The sequence below is a fragment of the Callithrix jacchus genome, chromosome 2 (assembly GCF_049354715.1).
Source record: "Callithrix jacchus isolate 240 chromosome 2, calJac240_pri, whole genome shotgun sequence".
Classification (NCBI taxonomy): Eukaryota; Metazoa; Chordata; class Mammalia; order Primates; family Cebidae; genus Callithrix; species Callithrix jacchus.
In genome coordinates, this window is record NC_133503.1 from 159904352 (window position 1) to 159927257 (window position 22906).

The window sequence follows — 22906 nt, forward strand, 5'->3', positions numbered from 1 at the left end:
CAGGAGACTCATGAAGAATTTTAAGCAAAAGGTCGCTCTGCCCATACCAGGGAAATAATAATGGGAATGGAAAGAGGGGATAGATGGGAAAGATGATATGGTAATAAAATGTGTGAGACATAGAAATTGAGAGTTAAGGAAAAGAAGGAACTTGGGTGTCTAAGAAATTTTTAGAGTAAAGAGCTAGAAAGAAAGTTTCATGGGCAATTGAGTAAGACATTTTTCATAGGGTCAATTTTCAAGAACTTATTTTTTTTTAATTTAAAGAAGGTTTATTGAACTTCTAGAATAGGTGATAATTGCGTTTTCTTTGGTTACCTAAGGAATGAATCCATGCTAACTAAAGACAGTGTATATAAGCACAGAATAGCACTTGTGGCTTTGTCTGCAAAATAGAGTCAATGTTACTTTCAAAGGATACTACAGGGTTTAACAGAGCTTCCTATTGGTATTAAGATATCTAATGGCTTCAGACTATATTACATATTGCTAGCAAAAAGCTATGGTATGATAAGCATTATTATTGTAATAATGAATGAATGGTACTTTCTTTTTATCTCTATTGCTCTGAGGGATGGGATATTAGTTTTCCTTCAGAAAAAAGCTTCTATCTTAATTACAGAAATGCAAAGATGTATATAGTAATGAATATTTTTTATTAGGCTGCTGGGTGCTTCTTGCAAAATTAGATTTCTTTTGGTAGGTGAGGAAAGGTAAATGGGTACCGACTAGGTCACCTGCATTGTGTGCCACAATTATAGGCCAGGCCCTGGGATTAGCATATATTTTTCATTTAATCCCCAAAACCCTGTGCATTTGGTTCTATAATAATCTTCATTGAACAGATTAGAAAATGTAAAATAAAAGAATTTAAGTGACTTGTTTCTAAATAAAACAGCTGGTAAGACTTTGTGAATGAGGACAGCTGCAGTGGGAATTGTAAAGTGCAAATGGATGAATACAACATACATTTAGGTGTGAAAACTAAGCAGCCATGGGAAGCAATTGGATATGGGTTTGAGTAGGTTTGGGGCCAAGAGTTATTTAGGATGGCTCCATGGTTTCTGGCTTGCAAATCACATATAAAGTTGTTCCATTCCCTGAGATAGGGGATATGTGAGGAATATATGTGGGAGAGGAGATTATGAGTTTTAGCTTAGGCAGACTGTTTGAGAGGAGTGTGAGATATGCCAGGAGAGAGATTTAACGGGTTGCTGATTATGAGGATTAGGAGGCTTAGAAGATAGGAATGGACTGAAGATAAAGCTTTTGGGGTCATCGGTTACAAATTAATTATTAAAGACACGGATGAGTATATAATATTTCTCAAGGGCACTGTGTAGAATAGATGAAAGATGTGTGACACCCAGGGGAACAACAGCCTTGAAGAGGAGGGCAGAGAGAGAGGCTTACAGAAGGCACTTGATAGGAGTGCCCAGGAGTGAAAAATCCTCAGAGTAGACAGGGTTTTATTTTAGAGTTTAGTAATGCCATTTCTTTGTGAAATAGCTATTACAATATTGCACCTCCTTTACATCTCTCCTCTGTCATTATTATGTTGAATGGCACATTTTGCATCTCCACTGTGAGAAGAAGATATAAAATCATTTCATTTAAACTACCAGTGCATGTTATATGACTGACATGGGTATTTGCATACTTGTTTTAAAAATCACAGATAAGTTTTGACAGAAATACTGGTGGAATCTTCAAAATGGTAAACGCTTATCCTTTACAACATCCTGAGTCTGGAGACAGGGAAGATAGGGCCTATTATAATTTTTTCTTCAACTACTACTTTTACTTTAGGAGTCATTCATTGATAATTGCAGATGATAGTAACTTTGAAAGGTTTATACAAATGTATACCTCACCAAAATGTAGATAAAACAGTTTAAGTAGGAGTGCTCATGTAAGACAAAAATATCTTGGTTAACAGACATTTTTATCATGGAAGTTTATATTGTTTATGCAAACCTGCTCAAGAGCATACCTATGACTAGGATAAAGTAGCTCATGTTGTTGGAAACATTTCATGATTATACAGTTGTGTTAGTTTTTTTTTTTCATTTTTAGAAGTAGACACAATAACAACTATAAATATTTGATTAACGGCAGAGTCAACAGACTGAAAGAACCCTCATAAAAATAACGTTATAGTTATGTCAAATGAATTTAGTTAAGCTAGGAACTTGATTCCTGGTTTTCTCTCAATTTTAATGTCAGTTGAGATCACAGTATTTCAAAAGGTAATTAGTAGTCATAGGCATGTTCAAAATTAAATTAGAAATGTTAAAGAAAGAATTTTTTTAGCCTGACATGGTGGGCGCCTGTGATGCCAGCTACTCGGAGGCTGAGACGAGAGAATTGCTTGAACTTCAGAGGCGGAGTTTGCAGTGAGATGAGATCGTGCCATTGCACTCCAGCCTGGGCAACAAGAGTGAAACTTTATCTCAAAACAAACAAAAAAAAATATTTTTAGAGAAATAGTGGCAATATATTTAAAGTAGTAAAAACACAAATTTTAGGTAGATTCTGGTTTCAAATCTGGAGTAGAACCTGTTCAGTTCTTTTTAGCATCAGACCAAAATTAGTTTTCTTATTTCAAGCAAAAGAAGAAGAAAGCATAAGTATTTGGAGTACCGCAAAGCTCCAGGGTATTCTAGACTCCATGGCAAACCTAATCTATTTATTGAGAGAAATCTGTAGTACCAAGACTAATTGTTAGAGTATCCTATATATTTCAGTTTTTTTTTCGAATCTATGGTAAATGGACATGTATAATAATTCAAAATGCCTCTAAAGAACCTTCCCAAAGGCATTCTTACAGATCTTCTAGTCTTACACTTCCTTCTAGTTTCTGTGTATATTTTGTATTAACTATAAGGCAAGTTGCTTTTTTTGCCTCTTTATTAAATAAATGGGGGTATGAATGTTCTTGATTTTATTTGTGTAATGCTTCATATCACATAATTCTTAGAATTATGTGATTATAATGCCTTGGTTTAGGAATATACTAATTTTACCTATATTTAAACATATAGCCATTTAAGGAACATGCTTTTTTTTTTCTTACAAAACCATTCCTTTGTTCTTTTACTTACTGATTTCACTATATGTCAGTAATAATTTTTCATGGGGGGAATAGGCTGGTTATTTCCTACATCTTAAAATCTGATTCTTTTTTATTTGTTGTAGGTTTTATTGGGATTTAATAATGCTTATAATGATGGTTGGAAATCTAGTCATCATACCAGTTGGAATCACATTCTTTACAGAGCAAACAACAACACCATGGATTATTTTCAATGTGGCATCAGATACAGTTTTCCTATTGGACCTGATCATGAATTTTAGGACTGGGACTGTCAATGAAGACAGTTCTGAAATCATCCTGGACCCCAAAGTGATCAAGATGAATTATTTAAAAAGCTGGTTTGTGGTTGACTTCATCTCATCCATCCCAGTGGATTATATCTTTCTTATTGTAGAAAAAGGAATGGATTCAGAAGTTTACAAGACAGCCAGGGCACTTCGCATTGTGAGGTTTACAAAAATTCTCAGTCTCTTGCGTTTATTACGACTTTCAAGGTTAATTAGATACATACATCAATGGGAAGAGGTAAGATGCATCTTTTTCTTTTTTAAATCTATATCATGAAACTGTTAAATATGACTTTTTTAAATGAACAACTGCACTACATGTAATGAGTTTTATGAAATTCAAGTAGAAAAATGTACTTGACTCTTCTTTTCCATGCATAAGTGATATATTTGTATCCCTAAAATATATGATCAAATAATATATTTGAATGAGCTGAAAAAAATAGTGATCATTTTATGCCAATTTATATTTTAAAATGAATGCACTTTAATTAACAATCATTATCCTGTTCAATACAACCCTTCTCCCACCTTGCTTTTTTTTTTTTAAATCTAATATGAATACATCAAGTATCATCTTTGATAAAGATGTGTAGGGTCTGATTGCTAATCTAGTACATCATTAGCTCTATGAGATAGTGTGGTTTTTGTCTCCTCTAATATTGATGTTTCATTGAACTCATGTTTGGGTAAAACAGATTGCTTCTTTATTTCCAAGTTGTATATATAAAGGCTTTGTTTTCAGTGTATTAAAATTTTGCTCACTATTAGGCCTTGCTTATAGTAATTTATTATAGTTTCTCCCTATTAATTCATTTCATGATACTAAAAAAGAGCATATTCATGGGGGACATTGTACATAGAAAACACAAAGAATACAGTGAATAAATGGAGTGAATCTTGACTAGTCAGACCCATATTTTGCTGAATAGGGCATCTGCTGTTCTCAGACGTGGGTAGGACCTGAGAAGGCTCAGCCAACTGGAGTTTCCAAAGATCTGAGTTAAACCATCATCAAGCAAAGGAGCTTATATCCCTATCTTCAAAGTCTGCTTATTAACCATTTGACTTCCTTTTCTTCCTAAGTCTTTTTGTATTAATTATAAACTGAATTTTATTGTCTTCATAAACGTAACAGTCCTAAAGACCTGTAGAATGCCTAAACCAATACTAATGAAAGTCATATAAAGACATATACTGGATATAGATTATTGCTTTACTCCCTACAGAAATACTTTTTAGCATTTTCAAGATAGATTATGCTTTTAAATAAGTCATAAAATGGAAGTTCTGTTTGATTTCTGTGAGGTGGTAGCAGTGTTTTTGTATGTGCTTGTCGGTGACATTTTGGTTCACAGGATTTCAGGAAATGACATGAAATAATAAAACACTGCATAATACACTGATAAAAAGGCATAAAAATGGATCATTCTTAAAATATGGATATGGGATATATTTAAAATCAAATGAAGCACATTTGAGAAATCGGATTCATCTTGTAATTTTTCTCTATATAACACATTCCATCTAAAATGGAATAAATGTTCAGTTCTCAAAGCTTTTTTATGCTAACTTGAGATTAATACCAAACCAAGATGATTCTTGCTAATAATTGCTAATATTTATTGAAGGCTTATTACATGTCATGTAGTATGTTTGATCCTGTACATGTATTAGGTCACTGAATCTTCCTAACAACTCAGTGATGTAGATATTATTGTCATCATTTAACAGATGAGAACAATTAAATACTATAAGGTAACTAACTTGTCCAGATTCATATAACTAGTAAGAAGTAGCGCTGGGATTCTAAACTTGGCAATCAGAGTCAGGATCTAGTGCTCATAACTGCAAAAGTACATAAGTTCTTACTGTGACATATACTGTTTTAGTTATAAGTATCTTAATATTTTACCATTTTATAGATTTTCTAAAAAATTGTAGGGAACTTTTCTTAAGTAAGACAGTGGGGCATTCAATGCAATAAAGTTGAACAGTACCTTTTAAAACAAGGCCACAGAAAAATATTTTAACAAATATCCTGTGAAAGGAAAGTCACTGATATAAATATCCAGTCAATTAAAAATACAGTAGCAATGTGACTATTTTTAATGTCTTGTGGTTTTAGCCCAGTTACCCTAGAGAATGGCAGCAGGATGAACAGATGGCATTCTATCAGATAAAATGGCAGGCCATGTGGTCATAGAAGAGCCTACTCCTTAACACCAATGTCCTTTGGCTTCTGGCAGTAATCACAGGCACCTAGATCTGTGCAACATGATGTGTTTTAAAGATGTCATGATATAATTTAAGAACATCAGCTCACTGCTATCATTATTGTAAAATGCAATTTAATAAGCACTTACAGACATTTGGTAACCAAGTACATTCAGGCTAGAGTTGTGAATTGGCAAGATCTTTCTTATAAATAAATAACCTTGGTAATAAATGAACCATAAGCCCATTCAGATGAAGAATGTTTTCTTGATTATACGATATCCCATATAATATTGTGTATCATGGGTATTTAATGCCTGTTAGTAATACTGTTAAACAGGGAAGAAACAGAAGAATAATCCAGAATTTAATAACAATTCATCCTTCTATCACCTACATTATTCTAACCATAATCACAAAGAAACTTGAATGATTCCAAAACTGGAAATCTCTCTACCTGATTTTTGTAAATGCCACAAGGATATGTTTACAAGTAGAAATACAACAAATAAATCAGAAAAAGTAGCTCTGTGAGCTTTTGAAATAAGAATGTAGAGGAAGATGTGAGTTCTCCCACATGTCTTTGATTCTCAGTGTTTTAGTACCAAGCTGGCTAATGCTAAATTCAGCAAATTTGGGGAAGTAATGTGTGAAGTCTGGAAGCTGTCACAGTTCTAAATGAATCATTCCTGAGGAAAGCTGCTGCCTTCTATAGGAAACTGCTTCCATCTTCAACAATACATTTTTTTTTTCTGGACTGAATTAGTTCAACTGAAAAACAACAAGAAGACCTGATGCCAGATAAATTAGAAAAATATTATGAATGAGATACAGAAGCTTTAAAATTTTGTCCTTATGTTATTATCATTTCTAAAGCTGAATTAATGTTTAATACAGGAGGAAATAGCTGATTTGGGCAACTAATTTATGAAACACATGGCGTTAAGAATGAAGAGGGAAGTTGTTTTCATGAGCCAATTATAAGATCAATAGATTTAGGATGTAAAAATAGCTCTCTGTGACATTAAACTGAAACTTTATATATATTGCCAGGTGAGGTAAAAATCGGAGACATTTTAGATAAATCAAGCCAATAATGTCTTCTCTTGCAATAGCTAGAAAACCGAGGTGAATCTTTCCCGTTCTTTCATTTGAGTTAAAAAAAAATTGTTTGAATTCAGCATTGTTGTTACTGTATTACAAGTAAAGATAGTGATCCAAGCCAGACTGCTATTTCGTAACCTCTCACAAGGGGACCCAATTCTGTATGATCCTTCTAAGAGAGACATACGGTGAGGAAATCCCTGGAAATTAAATGGAATATGTGACAATCACAAGCCACTGAAGAGATAAAGAGTAGATTAAGAGCTTAGTGAATAGGAGATTATTCAGTTTGTAAAGGTGAAGAGTTCCTTTACAGCTGCTGATCTCAGTCATTTTATCAATAGGAGATGACCTTCGAAATGTTTTAGAGGTTTAGGAAATATTAATTGCAAAGAGAAATGCTATACTGTAATGATTATCTCTTTGTAGGACTTAATGTCATAGATAAAGCATAAATATTTCATAGTTAATTTTAAAAAGTAGGAAATGCATCATTATATAATAACTATGGCTTTGGAATATATAACCTTAATATTTTATTTTTTAATCATCGTTTTGAATCTCCCCAACCTCCCTTGTATAAAACTGGGACAAATCACAATTAATTAAATACATTTTGGGGCAGGAAAAAGGGCTTGTGGTTTTGATCTTATATCTTTATAGCAATTTCAGATGAATAATGTGTCTTGAACATTTCAATGCTTCTCTTGAAACCAATATTAGATATTTATACTGGCTTAGAGATAGTTTTATATACAAATTGTATGTAACAACAGAGAAGTAATAAGGAAATTTATTCTACAGGGAACTAATGCAGATTACAGTTTCTGTCTTTGGTTAATTTTAGCATTCAAATTGGTGTAGAGTAGAAACTATTACTATAAATTGCCTATCTATTATTTTATAATACATATTTTAATTACTTTCATATTTTAAAAAACACATAGGATTCTAAGACTTGCCATAAGCAAACAGCAGATTGTCCCAAACCTGCCCTGTACTAGATCTTAGAGAGGCTCCCTGTTGCTTATCACATCAAATCTGTTTCTTTGCTGTGCCTACAAGGCTCTCCAGCACATTGTTCCTTGCTCTTACCATTGTCACTTCATATTTGCACCCAACTCTTTTCTGTTTGTTTGTGTTGTTTTACAGTGTTGCTTGCAGAAAATGATTCTTTCTGCTTCTATAATTTTACTCCTGCTACATCTCTGATTTGGAAAGACTTTTTTTTTTTTCTGTCACACCTTTAAAAATCAGACTTTAGACCAGGCGCAGTAGCTCACACCTGTAATCCCAGCATTTTGGGAGGCTGAGGTGGGTGGATCACCTGAGGTCAGGAGTTCAAGACCAGCCTGGCTAACATGGTGAAAAATGTCTCTACTGAAAAATATAAAAATTAACTGGGTGCGGTGGCAGGTGCCTATAATCCTAGCTACTCTGGAGGAGAACCACTTGAACGTGGAGGTTGTAGTGAGCTGAGTTCGTTTCGTTGTACTCCAGCCTGGGTGACAAGAGCAAAACTCCATCTCAAAAAAAAAAAAAAAAAAAAGAATCAGGCTTAAACTAATTTTCGGAAAGTATTCTATATTGATGGACTCTACTGTGACAGTCAATACCTTTACAATGAAAATTTCTACTGGCTCTACATGCATGTGTTCATGATCATTTGGTTACTAATGCTTTATTACACACATTTTCCTTTCCTTTTGCCAGACATAGACATCATAGGGAAGAATCAGTGTCAAATTTTGCCCTTGAATTTTTTGATATACTAGTGCAGGGTTATAAATACAATAAATAATCAGAGCATGCTTATCCACTAAATACTGGCAATCTCCCATGCTCTAAATCCATTAAATAATAATAAGAGAGTATTCGTTCTTCACTCCCAAGGCTTTACTGAGTAATCTGTTATGTGGAGATGCTGCAAATAAGAATAGAAGACAGATGCCAATTTTGTAAGAAAAGCAGATGTGAGCAAATAATCACAGATGGTGTAAGAAGTAGTGGCACAAATAAGGGAGCGAGCAATACAATTGCTTCTGCACAAGAGGAAGCCTTTGAAGATACTGAACTGAATTTTGAATCTGAAATATGGATTACCAAGTTGAACAAGTGGGCCAGGCAGACCAGTGCATTCCATAAGACACAAGATACAAGCAGCCTAGTGCAGTAGACGCACTAATCCAGATTAAGTTTAGAGATGTAGACCAGAATTTGTGCTAAGGGTAGACTTAATCAAAAGGTACCATTGATGCATTTTAGGCAGGAGATATACATTTTAGAGTGCTATTGAATGAAGAGGATTGGAGGCCACTGTGGAGAGAGCTAACAACACCAGTTAGAAGAGAGGTTTATCACTTCCTTGCATTTCTTTGTATGCAGTCAGTGTCAAACACACTACTTTTTTAGGTAACTAAAAAAAGGTTTATCTTGGCCAAGTACTCTTGCTGTTGGAAAATGTTTGTATCAGTTAATAAAGTATGATAAGGCCTTCTATGAAGTCTACCTACAGTGTTTTACTATTTTAAATATCAGTTATATTGGAGGTTTTGACTTTTATGGTTGTATGGAATGGATTTTATACCAGAAATTAGTGTATATTTCAACTGCAACATTATTTTCTATGTAATCTAGGGAAAATCACATAAAGCAACTTATTTATGCCCACAAACAATCAACCAGTTGTGAAGTTCAAATGAAAGGAAGTATATGGAAATTATCTGAAACATTTAAACATATATTTCTGTAATACTTATAATACTTATGATGACATCTTTCTCAAATGAGCATATCTACTAACACCAACATTCTTACATGTGTGTGAATTGCCTGATATTTTATGCAAGCAAATATTGATTCTGTTGAAGACCACTAGGTGTCCTCTATTGGTTACGTTACCTTAAGGTTCTATCTTCTAAAATGCCAAACTTTTCTTTGAAATTATTCATTTACACCCTCCTAGAATAATCTATTTTCTTGGCTAGTTCATTTTTTGAAAAAAAAAAAAAAAAAAAAAAAGGAATAGCAATGGATAGTCATATATGTAAAATGATTTCTAACTATACTTTTTTCTCCAATTAAACAGAGTTTTAAGTTCCTTCTCTAAACAATTATCAGTATTCTGAGAGAATTGTTTCCAGTATTATATTATGTATTTTTGAATGTGATATCTTAACAGATATGTTGAAGTTTAATGTGCAATAAAATGAGTTCTATTTGGAAATGAAACATTAAGTCAAGGCAATTGCTCTGTCGTCTAGACTGGAGTGTAATTGGTTTGATCTTGGCTCACTGCAACCACTGCCTCCTGAGTTCAAGTGATTCTCCTGTCTCAGCCTCCTAAGTAGCTGGGACTACAGGTTCCACCGCCACACCTGGTTAATTTTTGTGCTTTTAGTAGAGACAGGTTTCACCATGTTGGCTAGGCGGCCTCGTCTTGAGCTCCTGATCTCAGGTAATCCCACACCTTGGCCTCCCAACGTGCTGGGGATTACAGGCGTGAGCCACCATGCCCAGCCCCAAGACAACTAAAAAGTTGTAACAGGGTGTGCACGATGTACATATACATAGGTTATAGGGAAGGCTTACTTTTGTGAATGCTCTTTGGTCAGTGTCCTGCAGCAGATCTGTATAATCTCAGTGCTTTTGACATGGAAATCTCAGTTAAATGTCAGAATATAAGATCCAATTTGAAATGTTCATGCTTCCCATTTTAAGTTCAAACATTCAACTTTCTTAATGCCCGATCCTTGTCCCAATCTGTGTTCTTGTTTTGCAGGTTTTTCTGTAATTCCATGGCTATATATTGATACCAATCAGAATGATACCCAAGTTTCTAAATTATGTACCTAGTTGCTTCAATGTCTACATGACTCAGTGACATCCCTACAAAGATATCTCATGAGCTCCTCAATCTTAGTAGGTTCATTTTTTCCTTAGATCTTCTTCTTCTTCCATATTTCCTGTTACTCAAGTCAGAAATCTAAAAAGTATTCTTTTCCTACTCTTTCAATTACCAAGAAATAGCCAAGTCTATTCTACTGATTCCCAAGTGTGGTTTGAATCCTGTAACTTCTTCACTTGATCCCCTTACCACCATCCTAGTCCAAGCCAACTTCAGTTGTGTCTCATCTGGATTTCTATACTCGATTCATAACTGTATTTTTTTTTTTTTGAGACGAAGTTTCACTCTTGTTACCCAGGTTGAAGTGCAATGGCGCCATCTTGGCTCACTGCAACCTCCGCCTCCTGGGTTCAGGCAATTCTCCTACCAAGGCCTCCTGAGTAGCTGGGATTACAGGCACGCGCCACCATGCCCAGCTAATTTTTTGTATTTTTAGTAGAGACGGGGTTTCACCATGTTGACCAGGATGGTCTCGATCTCTTGACTGCGTGATCCACCTGCCTCGGCCTCCCAAAGTGCTGGGATTACAGCCTTGAGCCACCGCGCCCGGCCCCATAACTGTATTTTTAAAAATTCACCCTTGCTTGCCTTCTCAGAAACTCAAAAGCGATAGTTTTGAAGAGTAACTATTACCATATTACCCACCTGCTTAAAATATTTCTGTAATTTTTAATTACTGTCAATATACAATCCAATATTCAAGGCTCTTTGAAATTTGTTTCTGGCCAAACTCTCAACCTGAGAAACCCGTTGCTCATTATTCTTTAACTATGTTGAACCTCTTTAGTTTGTCAAACACCACATTTCAAATCCTATGTTTCATGTTTATGAAACTATGTGTTCATGTTTTCTAGAACTTTGCTCCTTTCAAGAGTTTCAGATTACCCAACTCATTTTATTTAAGCATAGTTTCTTTCAGGTAGAATTAACTAATCTCTCACACGCAGTTAGTTCCATCTGTAATGGATCTGGTATAGCTCCTTGTGCTTCTGCTTTGTAACAGTCATTACTTTTGTAATTTCTCTGTATCTGTGTCTTTAAAACTACATATTAGACTCCAAAAGGACAAATATCATAGCTTTCCTGCATCTTCAGCTCCTAGCTTAGTGTCTGGGAAATAATTGGACTCTAAAATACTTGCTAAGTGATTTCAGTTATTTCCGCAATGGAACTTCAGTAGGAAAAGAAAACATAAACAAACTAATAAATCAAACAACAATATATTGAATCCAGTGTTACAAGCTTTATGGTGTAAACCACAAAACCAAGAGAGAGAGATATTATATATGAGTATGTGGTAGAGAGTAGAAGAGAAGTTCTAGGGAAAGCATGCTAAATATGGCCACTTTCAAATCTAAGTGTGAAAGTATATGTCCTTCCAAGTGGCAAAGTCTGGGGAATATTCCAAGGGAATTTAGAAATGATGGGAAAATTAATCAATTTCTTCATTGATAGAATGGGGATAATTATAATTTTTCTGTCCAATCTCACATAATCTAAGGTTCAAATGAGATGTTATTGTTGAACATATACTTTGAATCTAAAAAGTTCATAGAAATTTAAGTTATATTATACATGTTTCTATGAATTTAAAATGTAAAAATCTCAAAAAGGAGTTCAATTATTAGCTCTTTTTTTGTGTTTATTGCCCTGGCAAATATTGAAAGAATTATGAATACTATTATGCCTTGCTTTTTATTTTTGAAACTGAGTTTCCCTCTGTAGCCAGGCTGTTGTGCTGTGGCACGATCTTGGCTCACTGCAACCCCTGCCTCCTGGGTTCAAGCGATTCTCCTGCCTCAGCTTCCCAAGTAGCTGGGATTACAGGTGCCTACCACCACATTTGACTATTTTTTTTGTATTTTTAGTAGAGACGGGGTTTCACCATGTTAGGGATGAAACAATCTCCTGACCTCGTGATCTGCCCACGTCAAAGTGCTGGGATTGCAGGAGCAAGTTACTGTGCCTGGCCACATTGCTCTTTCTTTAGAGACAAGGTCTTGCTCTTTGGCCCAGGCTAAAGTGCAATGGTAGGATTATAGCCCACTGCAACCTTGAACTCCTGAGCTCGAGGGATCTTCCCACACAATTGGGATTATAGGTGCATGTCACCCCTCCTGGCTAATTAAAAAAATGTTTCTTATGTACAGATAGGGTCTTGCAGTATTCCCCTGGCTGGTCTGGAACTCCTAGCCTCAAGCTGTCATCCCACCTCAGCCTCCTAAAACACTGCGATTACAAGCATTAGCCAATGTGCCTGTCCCTTATTATGCATTACTTCTGCCCAAAATATACCAACTGAAGAACTGAAGCAGCAGATGAAGCAGGCTAATTTAGGACAAAGCACATTTAGCCTTACAATTATCCAGTTTCTGAATAGATTACTTAGTTTTTCCTTTCATTGTGCATGCAGTTACCATATATATTATGGCTGCTGCTATTTTAGACTCATATCTGTGCTCTTACAGTTTGTCATAGTATTGGTTTATGAATGTTGCAGACAAAATTTGTGATGTGCTTCTGGTTTAAACTTGAAATCTGGTTCCATTGCCAGAGTGTTTTATAATAAAACACTTTGTTACTTTAATTATCCTAGTAATTATCTCAGTTGAATGGGTCACTTTAGTTGGTCTTGTATATGGTGCGCCTATCTACAAACAAGAAAGGTGTGATGATACATAATGGACATTGGAAATGGTATCATGACATCCAATAATATTTTATTGTTACAAATAACTAGGTGAAATTAAACTTATCTCTGAAGAAAATGCTAAACATACTTATCTAATGAAAAGAAAAATATATGCCTTTTTACTATCAATTTCTAATAAATCAGTCTTTCACTTTAGTCTGATTCAATGTCAAAGGTATTTTTACTAATTTAAAATACTTTGGAAAACAAGATTATGCCTGCATTATTTCAAAAGAATGATTGATGTAAATATAAGCATATTATTTGAAGTATATCAGCAATTGTCACAGAAAGTCAGTTTATGAGGCATTATAACTGTATTATGAAAGCTCAAGAGCAAATAAAATTAGAGCCCTTCAGTTGCACCAGATAATGGCTGAGGAAGACATGCTTTGACTTCTCTTTCAGTCTTGCTGATGTATGCAATTTAGATTTTGTATTATATGAGTTGGATCTTAGTGTGAAAAGGAAATGCATTTGGTTGGTTATGTAATTCTGGTGGCTATTTTGAGTTAAATCTGCCATTTAGACCATTTTTTTTTAAGACAGCTAAATTCCTTTCCTTATTACATTTTAAAGTGAAAGTAGACATTGAGTATGGACTCTGGAGACTGGTCTCAGGGCTCCTGATAGTTTAAAGCAGTTGCAAAATAAAGAAATGGTAGCTATTTTTAGATAATCTTATCTAAGTCAGGAGTAGTGTGATCAGAAAGGGTTTTCCATTAAGATTGTTTATGGGTCAGAATATTTACAATAATCTATTATTTCAGTTTGCTGCTTTTGTTGTTTTTGTGGGGATATGAGTTGAGAACGGGGGGAATGCAGAATTCTGAAATGAGAGTCAGGAGTATCTTGTGCAAGTCATTTTCAGACATCTTTCTCATATTTAAAAAACATGAATGACAGCTCCTACTTGGTTGATAATCAAATGGAAAATTCGTATGAAAGTGTTTTGTGAACTCTAAAATTGAAGATCTAAAGAGCATATTTATATAAGATATAATTAGTTTGTCAAGTTAATTCACTGATTCTTTCACAGAATCTATGAAGGAATGAAATTTTTTCCTTCCTCAATATTCTGGCTCATGCCTAAGATTTAAATAGTAGAATCTGGATTGTGGTAAATATGCTTTTAAATTTAGAATCCAGGAAGTATAACTACCTAACCATACCTAGCAGTAATGCTTGGAAGATCAACTAGCTTGGTGAGTGAGACAGTTTCTTAGTGCAGGAAGGAGTTCTCCATTGTGTGAAAATATTCATTTTCATGATACTAAGGAGAAGGATAAATGTTCAGAACAACTCCTTTCAGTTAACTGGCAATGAATCACAAGCATTCGAATTGATAGGTTTTAACAATGCTGTACAATTAAAACATATTGCCTCATTTTTATCTAGACTGAAGTTTAGAGAAATGTAGTTCTAGATAATCTTTAATCTAGTAAAGACAACTTCTCTTTCTTCTCCTTACACATATTTGTTGTAGAAGCAAGGCAACTTTGTAATAACAGTAATTACCAAGGAATGCCAGTAATTACCAATCTGTTGGGAAAGAGTTATTGAAGAACTTCAGATTTATTATCTTTTAGGCTCACATACGCATTGGCTTTAGAATAACATTAGATGGTATATAGATTGCAAAGTAGTATATACATTCACTCTCTTTACTGCTAGGTTATGAGAAATGGATTCTTGAAGTTCTAAGTGACCAGCTGTGTGCTCTCAAACATTTCATGTGAATTCTGATATTAATAACTAAAATTTCACTATTTGGAACGATTAATTTATGTTTTAAGATCTTTATCATCCTCAAGAGTGTCCTAGAAAATGTTAAATGTGCTTTAAGCTATTACTAGATAACATGTTAGCAGGCTATTGGTTGACAGGTAGCTGAGAGTAATTATACAGAAAGGATAAGTACATGAATATGAGTGTCGCAGCCTGAGGGAGAGAATGCATTTATATGAGTGGGAGGTTCAGCCAGAATGTGGTGAGTTTAGGTTGACTGGCAGAGGAGAAAGGAGGGCACCAGTAAGCAATAAAAATAATTTAAAAAAATCATGGTTTTGCGGAAGTCTTCCTGCCTCTGCATTATCAGGATTTGCCTGTGGTCGAAGATGATTGTTTTATTGTTTCTTAGTGTTACTGGGAACCTCACCAACTAAATCCTTCACGCTTTTCTCATTTAGTCGAATAATTATTTCCGATATTTCAGAAATTTTCAATGGCTTGAAATTAAAAGATAAGCCTATGCCTTCAGGTGAAAAAAAATTTTAGTGGGCACATGTTGCAGTAAAAAGCTGTGATTTTTGAAGAACTCTGTTTAGTACTACATTTCTTAAATGTATGATTTTATACAACCAGTTAAACATTGTATATGTAATTATACTAGCTATACAAAATAAAAATGAGAGACCCTCACATGAAAATTTCATATCTTTATATTATCAAATATAGAACTTGAACTTAATAATATATTAATTGGCCATATGTATACCATATGCTTAGCTGTACTATCCTATATAAAGATGTATAATAGCCACTGCTAAAAGATAATTTGTATTTTTGTTGAGGAATTAGAAAAGGAAATAAAAAATTATAACAAGTATATATGAATTCCCATGTATTATAAATTATTGAATAGAATATTTTGAGAATGACTCTAAAGTTGCATTTTGGCTCCATTGGAAAGACCTCCTCAATCTATTTAGAAAGGTTTCTAAGAGAGCAGGAAGTGGGGAATAGTGATGTTTTGGCCAGATGATTACAATCCTTTGATTAGCCCATTGAAATAAAAAAGGGGCTGTTACATACAATTCTTTACTAAAATGTGAGATTTCCCAAGGTTTAGAAACAAAAAAAATATTTAAAATAATATTAATACTGTTTTGAGATTGCAAAATAATTTCCTTATACTAGAATATAATATGAGACATTCATTTGCATTCAAATCATACACATTTATAAAAGATCCCTAAATTTGTTTTTAGAAGAAAGAACAATGTATTTTAATTTTATAGACAGTCTTACAAACTCTGCATTTAGTCAGATAACAAAAAGGAAACTTCGTTCCCCCCCCCACCTCTTTTTCTTGTAGTATGGATGACCTTGTAGTAGACTCTTAACCAGAAAATGTATCGCAATTACTAAATAGACGATTGGAAATATCTAACAGATTATCAAGAAACTGCTGCATTCAGGCACTTGAGTGACCAACAGCAAATCAGTTATCCTGTAGTTCTGAAAATACTTACCTTATTCAAAATTATTCATTCGTCTTCACGTTTTTCCATTAGTATATTATTTATTTACTTGTACCCCCCAGCTTCTATTTCAGCATGGAGTCACTTCCAACATTTTTGTCTGTTGTGGTATTGTTAGAGAATCCATGTGTTAATAGATTCTGTTTGAAAAATCAGTGCATTCTTTCCACAAAAAGGTGTTGTAAAATATCTCTTCAATAGTAGGACTATTTATTGATGATGTTTTTATTGTCATTGCTGTTGTTAATCTTGTTTTGGGCAGGCAGTGAAATTAGCCGGAATTTCAGGTTAGATAATACCTATTTTATAAGAAGTGAGAGGTAAAAGGACCTCAGCTCTAATTCTTACCCTTAGGAAATCACTTCCTTTCTCTTTGTACCAAGAAAACAAGTTCTTGCTGATACTATGAATTTTTAAAATCATTTTTACCTTTATGGAAGCAAAATTTTTTTTTATCCCCCTTTGTCATATTTCCCACCAGAAGATTTGCTAACAGGATGTCAGCAAAATATCTATTTGTCATTTTTTTTATTACTGGGAGAAAACAAATATAATTTCCTTATCAGGAAACAGACACACAGACAGACAGACACACACACACACACACACACACCCCACACTCTCACACACAATGGAGACTTAGCATAGGATCAAGGAAGTCCTATTTCAGAGACTCAGGATACTATAAATTCCATTGTCCCTTGAACTGAAGAATGGAGTATTGAGGTTGACAAAACCAGTGAAATCTACCTCTTGATAGAAAATAAATGTCATTTATTTTCTGCCTTTTAAAACAGAAAAAAACTCCATAACATTTGTATAAAAAATAAAAGCAATTAAGAAGATGACTAAATTCAAGATAGAACATTTCCAAATTGGCAAAATATCTTGCTCAACTTGCAAGACCAAAAGATATCAGATTAATTATTTTCCTTTGTACCCAGTATAACTCTGGATGATAATTTCTTTTGTTCACTTATTATTTGATATGAAAAGCAAAAGCTTCAGCTTAGGAACTACAACTTAAATTTGTTGTAATTTAACAATAGTTATTCTAGAAACATACTCTCCTAAATTATATGATTTTAAAAGTTCAATTTTTTTCCAAAGAAACAATCAAAAAAGTTTCCTCATAGCTCAGTCATGCAAATAATGTTATTGTTACAGACTTGAGCCTACAAAATAAAGATTTCATAGAATTTGGGAGATAGTTTCCTTGGAGTGTTTTCTCAGAGTTTTTAGAAATCTTGATCAACATTCTCCAGTGGGTAGTCTGTGAGTTGTTAATTGTTTCCGGGAGACTTTTTTTTTTTTTTTCAATATTGGAATGTTATCATGTGGGCTAAAGTATCGTAGTAGCTTCTCACAGCAAATGTTAATATGTTGCTCCCAAGTACATAACTATCATAGGTGGGTTTGTGGTCCTGCTTCTTGTCATCTCATACCTGGATGTAGACTGACTAAGCAGCTTCCATCATGACCATTGCCAGTCATTTTGACAGGGAGATAGATAGCTCTGTATAGTTTTAAATAATCAGACTCAGAAGTAATATATTTCACTTCTTACAACCTTTTGGCCAAAATGTCACATGACCTCAACCAGCTGCAAGAAAGTCAAGAAGCGAAATCTACCAAGTAACTGGGAGTCAGATAACTGAAGCAATTTTCTTAATAGCATTACTTCAGTAGTTGGACTAGTTGAGAGATGAAGACAGGGTATGCCTTGAACTGATTACCAAGTTGGCCTATGACTAACTTACATTACCTTTCAAATTAAATTATCTGTTCAAATTAAAATCACCAACCAGGTTGATCTCTTTGTTTTTCTCTCATGGATGCTTTTGGTCCCAGATAACCATCTGGCTAGCTAATGAGGTCATAATAGAGGAAATATGATCTACATTTTGATAATACAGATGCTGTATGGCCCATTATTTGATTATTCATTTTTCTTGTTTTTTGAATAAATATATATTGGACTCATGCTGTGCATATAGATTACAACAGTATATAAAAATTAATTTCTTTTTTTAAATAGCCTAAAATCTAGTTATATGAGTAAACAAACAAACAAACAAACAAGCAAAACAGTTCTCTTCGAGGATGTATAACAGCTTTAGAGGCTAGGGAAGGCTCTGGAGAGAAAGTTACCTGAACTAAGACTTATAAGAAGGCTAGGACGTATGGAGAAAGCCAAAGAAATACATTGTAGCCAAGGTAAATTCCTTAAGTTAAAAGACATGTAAGCAATTTTTTCAAGAAACTAAAGTCTGAATAGGTGAGGTATACAGAGATGAGGTTGGAAAGATAAGTTGGTATTTTGAAAGTCAAATTAAAGAGTGTAGACTTTGTCCCGGAGGACAGTAAGAAACTTTTGAAAGGTTTTAGGCAACACCATGGTATGTTTAGCAAATACGGTGTTTACTATGGAGCCACATGCTATTCTAAGCTCTTAAAAATATTAATTTCATTAAGCTCCATAGTGACTTTGTGAAGTGAGTAGTATCATTATCACCATAAAAAGGTGAAGAAGCTGAGGCACAGAGAGATTAACAACCTGCCTATATTGCACAGCTAGTAAGTGATAGTGCCAGGATATAAATCCACACTCCATGGTTCAAAATCTTGAATCGATCTTGCTCCCTCTCTGCTTAAATATGACTCAAACTAATATACACAAGGTTTGGAAAAGAGGCAGGTAGGATTTGAAGCAGGGTTCTTATTCAGTGGCATGTACTATAATTTGGACAAGAGAGAAAGAATTAAGGGACCAATGATGGTGCTACCTACCATATGATCTCCTTCCCAAGATCATAAGGTGCTTAGAAAGCTGATAGACATTCTTTTAGGTATTAACAGGAACTGGCACTTACCCTGGGTGACTCCCTCAGAGCAGCCTCTTGGGTATATCAATTATAAACTAATCTTTATTTTACTTAGTTTTTATAAGTGAACTCAACCTTAATAGGAATTTAAATTACTCCATTAATGGAAGTACCAATTTCCAGGCTTCAAAACATTAGATTTAGCGTGAGTTTAATAATTTATTAATTGTGGATGAATATTAGCATAATTTAATTTCCTAACTTTCACACTAAAAAGAATTACAATGCTTAAGATTTAGATTTTTGCTCAATCAAATAGGGAGCACATGTTCTAAATGTATGATAGAATCAGAATAATTCTTGTACAAGGAAAACTTACTGTGCTTGAAATTTTGAGAACACTTGAAATATAAGCAACAAAACCCAGATCTTAAGGGTTACCATATATACATTTTACTGATAATGTGTTACTTTTGTTTGGACTTTATTTTTTAAGCAAGTCAGACTTAGGAAGTACATACAAATTAACTACTTTAGGATTCTTTGGCTACCAATACATTATATTACTATCATATATTTAATTATCTTTGAGTTTTACACCTTACTCTAATTTATGGAGAATCATTTCATTGCCAAGAATATAGCCTACCTTAGTGAATGTTCTATATTCATTCAAGAAAATATGTTTTTCTATTATTGATTAGAATGTTCTGTAATGGTCAATTAGGTCAAATTTACTCAATTAACAATGTTGTTCATTTCCCCTTTCAGCTAATTTTTTGTAGATTTAGTAGAGACGGGGTTTCACCACATTTGCCAGGCTGGTCTCGAACTCTTGACAAATGATCCACCACCTTGGCCTCCCAAAGTGCTAGAATTACAGGCATGAGCCACTGCACCTGGTCTCATATTTTATTTTCAGTGTGTATATTTGAAGTGAGCTTTTTGTAGTTAATATATAGTTGAGTCTTGCTTTTATTTATCAAACCTGACAATCTATGCCTTTTAATTGAAATACTAAAATAATTTATATTAATGTTTTTGTTTTCTACTACTAATAATTTTATCCAGAATTGTATACTTATTAATATGCTTCTATTCACCAAAGTTTTTACAAAGATTCAGAAAAGTTTTCCCCCTTTTTAGTAGCTTTAGTTCTCTTTCCCTTTGTGATTTTTTTAAGTAGGTGATTTTTTGAGAGCTTTATGAAAGAGTTTACAATCTAGATAATAAAACAATAATAGGAATGAGTATTCTCAGTAAGCAGGGCCAGGGCCTGCATTATTCAGATTTAGGCTTTTGATGGTGTGGGAGCATATGAACCATGTGAAGAAGTGATATTATGGAGATATTAATGTGTTCATTTTTTTACTCTAGTCACTTTCTACCTTGACAGGACCAACTTTTATCACACCAAGAGAAGTAAAGAATAATGTATGAAAATATGAGTTGCTTGGCAGTTTGTTTATTTATGCTACCATGTTCCAGTGCTTTCTGTAGACAGAAGTGTTAAAAAAAAAAGCTGCTAGTTTTTGAGTTCTCTACTCTGGTGTGGAAATCCATTATTATTTATTTTCCTCTATGCTTCTATAGAATTCACAAATAAAATTAGATATATTTAAATAAAGTTATCTAAAATTTCACAAAGAAACTAACAGTGTTACTGACATTTTGGTTGTAAATGGTTTATGAAACCATGGGGTGATTATTCTTCCAATAAAGCCCACGTTTAGGATTATATTATGACATTTTTCTTGTACACAAGCTCATGCATAATGCCCTGCCACTCAAGTAAAATAAATATATGTTTATTTCCCTTCATGCCTATATTCACAGAAAGAAACTGAACATGATAGACTCTATCTTAACTCTGCCCTGACATAGGTGTTCTTGGATTTTATTTTAGAAACAAGGAAATTATTTTATTCTCAAAGCATATGTATTGTACAAAGTAGACACATTAGGTTTCATTTTGACAAAAAGTGACTTAAAAATCTGCCATCTACTATTATTTTAGTGTTGTGCTTTAGTAGAAATGTAGGATGCTATAATCAACTGTTGATGACAATCTCTTTTGCTTCCCCAGATCAGTGAAAGAAAAAAAATCACCCTGGTTGCACCTGGTCCATAGTGGAGCATTTGGAATGATGGCTCAGTATAACGCATATCATCATGAGGATGAGATAGAACACTATACAACTTTCTCACATGATGCAAACTGATCATATACAATCATATTCAGATTATTTTGGAGAAAAAATGACATGTGTAACTTAGTAAGAGGCAACATTCCTGCTATTCAGATGTGAAGCCTTCCAGTGACTTGGTGTGATAAATGGCTGCTTTTGCAGGTCCTACATTTCAATGTCAGTTACCAAAAAGAAAACTGTCGTCTAGACAGAAAGAACAAGATGAAATCAGAATTACCAGAATTACAGAATTGTATTTCTTCCTGCCTGAAGGCATAGTCATCTTATCCGGCATCAGCTCTTAAAGAGTTTGACTTTGAGAAATATATTTGGAATAGAAGTGCAGGAAAATGAATGAACCCAGTTACACACACACACACACAGTATACACATATATATGGCATGTTTGTATATATGGCATATATATGCTAATCATGTATATATATGTTGCATACATATATGTATATAAAACACTATTACCTTCTCTGTGAGGTTTTTTAAATTTTTGTTTTTGGTTGGGTCTTATAACTCTCTGTATCTTCTGATTAAAACCTTCTAAAACTTAGAATTAACTTGACCAGGGCCCTGAATGATTCCCTGCTGACCCTTTAAACTCAGCTTGTATCATTCTCCCCTTTTGCAGACTGTTCACTAGCTATGTTAGACTTTCCTTGAAGCTTGGTTCTTCCTTAGGAATTTTTGCATTGGTTGTTTTCTCTGCCTCCCCAATCTTAGATCTTAACCTTCACAAATAGATATTTCCTGAACACCTTTAGCTAAAGTTGCTACTCCTGTATATCTGCCTTCACTCATGAGTCATTGTTTATTGGCATTTATAATGGTTTTGTTTATGTGTTGGTTGACTGCTTTGCCACTCTGTTTTTCTCTGCTAGGATGCTGGGTGGTTCATAATTGATTAGTACACCATTCTCAGTGCTTAGATACTACCTGCTGCATGGTGAGCACTCAGGAGTGATTGTTGAAAGATGTTTCCCAGGAGCAGCACACTGCCGATTGTGCAGTGATTACCATGTCAATGTTCAGAAGAGCTGGTCTAAATACTCATATAATTATTTTCAACAAAGAAGCATTATTAGATGTTTATTTGAAATTAAAATCGATAATCTTTCACAATTATAAAATTGATAAGTGACAGCAAAGTGGTGTGATTGACATACACATGATATGGATTGAAATTTTGTTTCTGCTTCTAATGAGCTTTGTAATCATTATCTCAGAGAGCAACAGATTTCTGGCAAGAAGAGACCTTGCCTTCCCCCAGAGTTGTTCACAGCCTCATTACTTGCCACAGCTGACCCAAGACA

General features: G+C 34.1%; 1 protein-coding gene across 1 annotated transcript in view; it reads left to right on the forward strand.

Moving 5' to 3' along the window:
- Nucleotides 1-22906, forward strand: part of HCN1 (hyperpolarization activated cyclic nucleotide gated potassium channel 1) — a 382069-nt gene that overhangs the window by 40678 nt on the left and 318485 nt on the right. The window contains exon 2 of the mRNA XM_002744995.6: nucleotides 3199-3622. Coding sequence (XP_002745041.3) covers nucleotides 3199-3622 — 424 coding nt within the window. The remainder of the gene's footprint in view (nucleotides 1-3198; nucleotides 3623-22906) is intronic.